Below are 9,278 nucleotides of genomic sequence, written 5' to 3' on the forward strand. Positions count from 1 at the left end.
AGCCCAGCTCCTCTACCCACTGGTACCCAATTGCCATAAAGAGATGCTGCAAAGACCAGTTGGTAATCAGACTTCTGCTGTCTCTTTTGCTCTGTGTGTGTGTGTGTGTGCGTGTGTGTGTGCATGCGTGTGTGCTAGGCATCGAACCCAGGGCCCTGTCCATGCTAAACACACACTCTCACTGGTGTGCCCCCAGTTTTTTATGCCATTTATAAAAGGGATTGCATACTACATTATTTGAAATAAAAGTATATAGTAGACATTAATTAATAAATCATTACAATAAAATGAGTCTTGTGCTCTTATCAACTGCATGCTAGGTAGATTTAAAACATGAATAAATGTTTACTATGGCATTCAGATAAGTATACTTACTACTTATCTGTGAGTCTATGAAAATCATAAGTTGAAACATTAAGATATTCTCTTTTAACGTGATGCCTTCGGAGAATTCAGTAGACTCTTTTATTAGATAACTAATAATATTTTATTTTTCAGCATACAAAAAACTGAGTTAATTAGTTCATTTTAACTGGCTTTATCACCCAGCAAGTCGGTATCAGCCATTTGGTAGGTCTGTGATTTAATTACCTGACTGAAAGAAAAACTAGAAAGTTAATACTTTTTTATTTCCCTACTATAAAAAAAAAATTGAGGTGTTATTCTCACAAGGCAGACTCTCTACTTAGAGGGCAGCCCAAGCTCTTCTTCCCTGTGTAAAGTGCCCCTCTTCTCATATGCCCTAATTTGACAATTGTGGCACCACATCTATCATGCTAGGAACTGGGTTCTTATACACATCTTCCATCCTGTCTATTTGTGTGTATGAGGAAGGTGTCTGTAATGTGGCCAGCATCATTCTTTTTCCCTTTATCAATAACATTCTCCTTTTCTTTGGGAAACTCCATCCCTACATGTGAGCTCTCTGGGACTTGCAGAAAACCAGCACACCACTCAGATCCTCTCCCCAGGACCTGGGATCTTGAGAAAGGATATAAAAGTCTGAAAATTGAAACTGAAAGATGATGGTGCCCTGAAGAGACCCTCTTCAGTTACAGATTTTTCTTGCTCCTGAGGCTGGCTGTTTTGTAGCTTGAATTTCCTCTATCCCTTCCAGAGATTTCCTCTCTTACTTATGTAAGCCACTGTCCTCACTGTGTTGCTTATATCTAAAGAACCCTAATCCATACACTGCCTCCCTAAAATCTCTTCTCTTTCATTCTAAGTGCTTGCCTCAAACTCTTATTTCTCACTTGGGCTATTGCAATGCTTTTTCTTAACTGGTCTCCCAGCTGCAAGATTCTCCTCCTATACTCAGTAAGAAAAATTTTGTTTGTACATCAGCAGTTTGTATATGGAGCAGTTAAGAATGCAGTGCTGGGGATCTAATAAAAAACCAAATGTGGGAGGCAGGTAATACTTGGTTAATCACAAAAACATAATTATAGAGTGACTATATAATTATAGAGTGATTCCATACAATCTAGAGTTATATGGAAAATACAACCTGTGAAACTAACAGGAATATGATCCAATATACAGAGGGGGTTGTCAGCCAAGCAAGACCTCCCCTAAGGAAATAACCTTCTTGTGGAGATGGAGACGTTAGGGAATGGAGGGGATAGCAAATGCCATACAATGGGAAGCTTAAGGAAGTCACAAAATGTCACTGTGACTAGAATGAAGAAAAAAAATGATTCCAAATGAGACCAGAGAGGATGCAGGGGTCAAATCGTGTGTTGACTTATAGGAATTACTAAGTATTAGAGTCCTTACTCTAAATAATTAACACCACCAAATTTGTTATTGATGTTTCTCAAAGAGTACTCTGCCTATAGTTCGGAGTAGAGGAAAATTGAGGAGATCAGTTAGGAGATGATAGCAGTAGTTCAAGGAAGGTGGAATGAGGTCTAAAGTTCACGTAGTTGACAAAGTGATGGAGAAAGCAAATGCACACAAGGATACCCAGCAAGTAAAATCCCAGGTCCTGGTGATGGATTGGTCATGGGCTGATGGTAAGGAGGAGAGGTTTATCAAGAATGAATCCTGTTTTGGTCTTGTAAACTTGATGGATGATGGTGCTATCTTCTGAGATAGAGAATATTAAGGACCAAGGTTTTCAAGGGACGTGGGAAGAAGCTCATGAATTCCATTTTGGTCATGTTGAGTTTGAGGTGCTTTTGCACATTAAGTAGCAAGTATATCAGATATAATTTGGAGTTACATAGTCTTCCAAGCTTTGGTTGTGAAATGAGGAAGTTCAGCTGACTTGAAGACTGGGCCTTGATGGACTATGAAGAATTAGCAGAGGAAGGGACACTGAGGCAAACCAGGAAAGAAGAGAACTAGGAGAGTATGAGGTCACTCTTGTCTTTGTGAACTATCTACCTGGTCATGGTCCTCCCTTGACTAAACTTGAACTAGCAGTGATGTTACCCTTTCCTTGCCTGATAAAGTGCAATCCCTGCAGCATAGCACACAAAACCTTTCATAACAGTGTGAGGGAAGTAATGACAGAGGTGACTTCATTTTGGATGAGGGAGACATTTTAGAAGCAGGCATTTGAGTGGACATGAGAAACAACAGGCTTCTCAGAGAAGCAACAGGCCCCTTACCAAGGCAACAGAATGCAGGTGCAAAGGCCAGGACAGGCTGACCAGACCTTCCCAGAATGTTCTGTTCAATAAGACTGGGGACAGGCAGGTGGCTGGGTTCAGTGAGAAGTTAACTAGATATCAACAAATCACAAATCTAGTTTCAAATAGAATCACTGGACCTAAGCGAGGCAGAGCCCTATAGACTGTAGCTATACTGCATGTAGCTTTTCCTAAGTCCCTCCCTGTTTGGGGGAGCTTTAGTGTGCTTTCAATAAACCTGCCTTACTCTTAACCCCTGGTTCTGCAGTTTTGATCATTGACTTCACACAGATGCGAAATCAGGATCAGCAATCCAGTATAAAGAGGATTTTCACTCCCCATCCCTGTGTATCTTAAGATTTAGATACTACTCACTTCATCACTAACCTTTGGAGTTCACACATGTATCACTTCATTTTTTTAGGAGAGTCTAACGTCACCTCTATACAAAGTCTACTCTGGGAAGAGTTAGTCACCTCCACATAATTTCACTCATATTTAACACCACTTATCACCCTACAATATATTTGTGTTGGCCTGAGATTGTAAGCCTCTCTGGGGTAGGATCCTTATTTGTTGTTTCCTAAAACTAAGCATAATGTCTAAAGACTGTGCTTTGCCAAATAAATGAAACTATAATAATTACGTTTTTTGTCTCAATTCTCAGCCAGGGTTGATTTTGTCCTAACGGAGAATTTGGCAATTTTTTTTTTTTTTTTTTTTTTTGTCACAGTTGGGAGAGATGCTCCTGGTTTGGGTAGAGACCAGGAATGCTGCTAAACATCCTAGTGCATAGGACAGTCCCCACTACAAAGAATCAATTCATTGATCCAAAATGTCAATGTTGTTGAGGCTAAGGAAGCCAAACTTAGTTTACACCACCTTAAATGTATTTCTATTTAGACTCTTAAGTTTCCAATAGGACATTTCACTTCACTGAAACAAGCTTTCAAAACATTAATATCCTCATACCTACAAGTGTGCCAGTCATTCCTCAGAGCAGTGTTTTTCAAACTTGACTATGCATCAGCATCATGTGGAGGGCTTATTACAAGAAGCTGGATGCTTCTGCCAGTGTCAGATTCAGGAGATCTTAGTGGGGCCTGAGAATTTGCATTTCTGAAGGTTTCTAGTAATGCTGGTGCTGCTGTCCAGGGCCCACACTTTGGAAACCATTCCTTTAAAGGCTGAGGGCTCAGTCACACTTTTTCCCTCCAAGCCCATGCCCAGATCCACTTTCTCCAGGCAGCCACTTGTCCTTCCTGTTCCTGTGTCTCTCAGCTGGGTATCTGGTGCTGCATCTGTATGACTGCCTGGCTGGGCAGCACCTTAGACTCAGCACACCTGTACATTCCAGAGACCAATGGAAGGATGGCAGCAGGTTAAGGAACCAATGCCTCTCTTCCCCTCTCTTCAAAATTAAGTAGCTATGGTCCTGAGATCCAGATGGTTGGAAACGAAATGACATTTTACCTTCAAGATCCACGTCCTAGCTCCTTGGAGCACCTGTTTCAGAACCAGAAACAGCTTAGATTCCAGGAGCCCATTCTCCGGAATGCTGGAGTCAGCCAGGGAATCTGTATTTTAAAAAGCTTGCTTGTTCTCAAAGTGTGGTCCTTGGACCAGCCTGGTTGCCACTACCTCATGCAAAAATCTTGGACCATACTCCAGACCCACATAATCTGAAACCAGGATTGAGGCCTAGTCACTTGTATTTTAATATGCCCTCTAGGCGATTCCGTTGCATGGTCAAGTTCCAGAAAGACTAGCTTACACTATTCTGCTCCTTAAGTTTAAGATCTCTGGAAGTGGATTGTTTTCCACTTCAGGTTCTAAATTCCTTTCCTACAAAAGCCCCTCAAAAGGCCATCTGTATCCAGCAGGAAAGAGGCAGACTGAGCCCTTGTTGAGTCTGCTCATTTGTATCCGGGCCAGTCCTCGATTTCTCTGACCTGGCAGCTTTGGCAGGCACTCTGAGACGCAGACCCCCAGCTGGGTAACCTCGGTGTTGGAGTGGAGTTAAGAGGCGGTGTCGCTGGCCGGCTTTTCTGGGGGTACCGGGCTGGCGTCCCGCCCCGCGCTCCTGCGTAAACACGCGGTTCCCTCGGCAACGCCAGGAACCCACGTCAAAGGCTCCGCCGGGTCCCCGGCGACAGCCACCCCTCCGGCCGAGCCCGACTCCCCGCAGCGGCCGCCAGCCCGAATCACCGCCTCCCGGGGCGGGATGAACAGACCCGCGGCCGCCGCAGGGCCCCATGGAGGAGCAGCCGCGGCCGCCTCCGGCCCGTCCACCAGTGAGCATGGCCTTGGCCTTGCGGGGCAGCCCGCACCCCGGCGCCCCCTCCGCAGCCGGCTCGCCTGGAGGGACTTCCTCTGCGGCGACCGCGGCCGTGCTCGCCTTCAGCACGGTGGCGACCGCGGCGGCCGCGGCGCTGGGGAACCAGAGCGACGCGAGCGGGGGCGGCAGCACCGTCGCGCCGGGAGGCGGCGGCCCCGGCGGGCCAGGGGCTGCGCGGGCGGCGGGGGCGGCGGGGAGGCCGGCGCTGGGCCCCGAGGCGGCTCCGGTGCTGTCGCACGGGGCAGCGGTGGCGGCCCAGGCGCTCGTCCTCCTGCTCATCTTCCTGCTGTCTAGCCTGGGCAACTGCGCGGTGATGGGAGTGATCGTGAAACACCGGCAGCTTCGCACCGTCACCAACGCCTTCATCCTGTCCCTGTCCCTGTCGGATCTGCTCACGGCGCTGCTCTGCCTACCCGCCGCCTTCTTGGACCTCTTCACGCCTCCCGGGGGCTCGGCACCTGCCACCGCCACCGCCACCGCCACCACCGCGGGGCCCTGGCGCGGCTTCTGCGCCGCCAGCCGCTTCTTCAGCTCGTGCTTCGGCATCGTGTCCACGTTCAGCGTGGCCCTGATCTCGCTGGACCGCTACTGCGCCATCGTGCGGCCACCCCGCGACAAGATTGGCCGCCGCCGCGCGCTGCAGCTGCTGGCCGGTGCCTGGCTGGCCGCTCTGGGCTTCTCCCTGCCCTGGGAGCTACTCGGGGCGCCCCGGGAGCCCCCCGCAGCGCAGAGCTTCCACGGCTGCCTTTACCGGACTTCCCCCGACCCCGCCCAGCTGGGTGCCGCCTACAGCGTGGGGCTGGTGGTGACCTGCTACCTGCTGCCCTTCCTGCTCATGTGCTTCTGCCACTACCACATTTGCAGGACCGTGCGCCTGTCGGACGTGCGCGTGCGGCCGGTGACCACCTACGCGCGCGTGCTGCGCTTCTTCAGCGAGGTGCGCACCGCCACCACCGTGCTTGTCATGATCGTCTTTGTCATCTGCTGCTGGGGTCCCTACTGCTTCTTGGTGCTGCTGGCCGCGACCCGGCAGGCCCACGCCACGCAGGCCCCGTCGCTGGTCAACGTGGTGGCTGTCTGGCTGACCTGGGCCAATGGGGCCATCAACCCCGTCATCTATGCCATCCGCAACCCTAACATTTCGATGCTCCTAGGGCGCAACCGAGAGGAGGGGTACCGGACTAGGAATGTGGACGCTTTTCTGCCCAGCCAGGGCCCAGGTCTGCAGGCCAGGAGCCGCAGTCGCCTTCGAAACCGCTATATCAACCGGCTGGGGACTTGCAGCAGGATGTCCTCTTCCAACCCGGCCAGCTGGGCGGGAGGGGACATGGCCATGTGGGCCCGCAAAAACCCAGTCGTGCTTTTCTGCCGGGAGGGACCGCCAGAACCTGTGACAGCAATGGCCAAACAGCCTAAATCTGAAGCGGGGGACACTAGCCTCTAAGAAGGGTTAGGATGGATAGTGTGTGAGGCCAAATCTCCACCCACTTCATTTAATGATGCGGAATTCCGGGGAGAATCGTGGATTTCATAAAGTCAAACGTTTAAAACTAAAGAGACAGGGAGGGTTACCACTTCCCCAAACAACATAAAAGACAAGGTCCCCTTCTTCAAAAGTGCCAAAAGGAATGTAAAACGCAAAAATTAAAACAATCTTAAGCCACACAACCAGGCATTGTAAACTGTAAGTGCCAAAAAACGACAAAAATAAAATTCAAACTTACTGAAAAGCTCATATTACAGGAATCACACTGTGAAACAAACAAAAACCACGGAATGCAACCGGTTGAGTTTCTGGAATGACTGGAGACCCTCGGAGCTGCTTGAAGGCCCCTCTAAATCACCAGCATTCAACAAAACTTCAGATTCTAGAACATGCACCTCTAACACATACTCTGAGGGGTGCCATAGGTTTGGGAGCAAAGAATTCTTTTCCTTACCCAGACTGGTGCAAGTCTCCTCTGTTCTTGTAGTCTTAGTGAGAAATTTTAAATTCAGATTCTAACCATTCTAGGGTTTTTGAAAGGTGGTTTATTACTAGATAAATTTCATCCATCTAAAGGGCAAATAGAAGTGTGAATGTAAAGAAATGTGGCCGTTTAAAAACGTGTTACAAAATTACACTTAAAAATGTCAACCAGGAGCCCATGATGGGCCTGTAATCCTACCTATTAGAGAGGCAGAGACTAGAAGGATGGAGGCTTGTGGCCAACCTAGGCAAAAAAAAAAAAAAAAAAAGTGAAACCCTATCTCAAAAATACTCAATACCAAAAGAGGTCTGGTGGAGTGGCTTAAGTGGTAAAGCACCTGCTTAGCAAGTGCAAAGCTGAGTTCAAACTCCAGTGGTGCCAAAATAATAGTAATAATAATTAATAATAATAATAATAATAATAAATGTCCCTCTACCCCCAGTCTATGCCCAAAATTATCTGCCTTGAGAAATTTGGAGGCTTTACCTTAACTCACCTCCTATTCTGGTTTGATAGCCACTCAAAAAAAACCCTCTTGTTTTCACATTTTTAAAAAAGAACTCTCATGTAGCAGTGATGCTATAATTCTGTAATTCTTATTTTATAATTCTATAAAGTAACAAGATTGAATTTCCTGCATAGCTTCCAACTAACTGAAGGTGATTCTAAAAAGGAATTCTAAAAACAATTTGAGAACTGACCACATCCTTGGAATAGCCATAGAGCTTTCTGCGAGGATCACATGTCTGGAAGTTTGGTTATTTTTAAATAGCTGGTTGATGTTTATAGGCATGACTTCTCTCAAATATTTTAGTCATCATTAGAAATGCAGAGTTGTTACGGGATTACGGGATGCGGTATTAAAAACAGAGGCATAAAGTTGGAGAGGTGCCTCAAGTAAATCGAAAATATCTTCAGAAACATGCAAAAACAAAGATAGGTTTTACAATAATTCAAAAGCACAATTCAGAATTTCTGTATGTGAAATTTCTCACATTGAATGACTGTACACAGAATCATCTACTCAGAATCAGTTGTTTTCTGTTTTCTCCCCTTTTCTTTCTTCTCCCTTCATGCTGCTCTTCTTTGTTCAATGTCTTGCAGCCTTAATTGAAAAGTTAAGGTATGAAAAGACATCAGCTCTAGATGAAGATTTCAATGTGAAATATGATTTTCTTCTTGTAAACTATTTAAAGATGTTTATTACTATTTAAGTCATTGTGTGAGAGATGAGTGTATGTCATTATTTTGTAAACAAAGATAGAAATACATGATTCCTGTCTTGATGAGCGAAAAATGTTCTTATTTTTCCTGCTTCTCCCAGGTATCATCACAATCAGAAGTTTGTAAATTATCTGTATATATTTTGCTATACAACGTAGTAGAAATTAGATGAGATAATCTCCCCTTTCTAGCTTTTATTAACATAACAGATAGAGAGACAATGCAGCTGGGCTGACATTTAACAGATATCTGTAGTACTTGCCTGTTACAGACAAAAAAGTAATTTTTGGCATTGTGAGAAAACAGAAGTCACTTTTGGGATTTAGGTAAAAATTATAAAATCTTCCAATTATGAAACATGTTATAGAACAGAAATTCAGCAATTATGAACAAAGGGTAAAGACAGAGTGAGAGACCTTAGAGGAAGGAGGTGAGCATGCCACACAGAAGAACCGAAGGAAGGCTTTGAAAAATAAACCTGCCTGGTGAGTAAGGGGGAAAAATTAAAGAAATTGGAAGTGACATGGAGATGGCATAATGGATTTTAAGGAAGAAAAGAAGTGTTTTCCCCATCCTCCCCGCCTACACTCATGCCACCTCTTCAGTGGAAGGAAGTTTTAGAAAATGAATGCTTTGAGAGGCCATTGTGTTAGTGCCTCCAAACATCAAGGTGTGTAATAATGGGAGGAGAAGGTTGAACACTTTACAGTGTGTTGTGTGCCATGCTTATTTTTTCATTTGAGGATCTGCAACTGTTCAACAGTAGACATGGCCTTTGCACTGCAGTCTGTGGCTTTAGAGCCCTGCATTCCTTTCTCCACGTCCTGTAACCCCTCAAAAGTTTAATGGCACTGAAGCCAAGGACAAGAAACTGAGGCACAATCATCATCACCATCACCATCATCATCATTTACCATTTTTGTTCCCTACTTTATAGAAAGGCAATCTCCTTGGTGTTAAGGCTACTAAAAGGTAGAAATCACAATACCTTCCTGCAAAGATTTACAGCCTCATTGATGACTTTGTGTTTTGTAAGAATCATCTATAACCAGAACTCTAGTTTATTTGTGGGGAAGGAAAGGTATGGTATTTTCAGAAGAAGTTATCAAA

At 45.7% G+C, this 9,278-nt stretch overlaps 2 protein-coding genes across 4 annotated transcripts in view; both read left to right on the forward strand.

The window, feature by feature from the left end:
- Positions 1 to 9,278, forward strand: part of L3hypdh (trans-L-3-hydroxyproline dehydratase) — a 151,128-nt gene that overhangs the window by 13,264 nt on the left and 128,586 nt on the right. The gene's annotated exons all lie outside the window — the stretch shown is intronic.
- Gpr135 (G protein-coupled receptor 135) lies at positions 28 to 7,220 on the forward strand. The gene has a single exon (XM_074067879.1). The coding sequence runs from the start codon at positions 4,892 to 4,894 to the stop codon at positions 6,416 to 6,418; it is 1,527 nt and encodes a 508-aa protein (XP_073923980.1). The 5' UTR covers positions 28 to 4,891; the 3' UTR covers positions 6,419 to 7,220.

Source organism: Castor canadensis, chromosome 3 (genome assembly GCF_047511655.1).
Source record: "Castor canadensis chromosome 3, mCasCan1.hap1v2, whole genome shotgun sequence".
NCBI classification, from domain to species: Eukaryota; Metazoa; Chordata; class Mammalia; order Rodentia; family Castoridae; genus Castor; species Castor canadensis.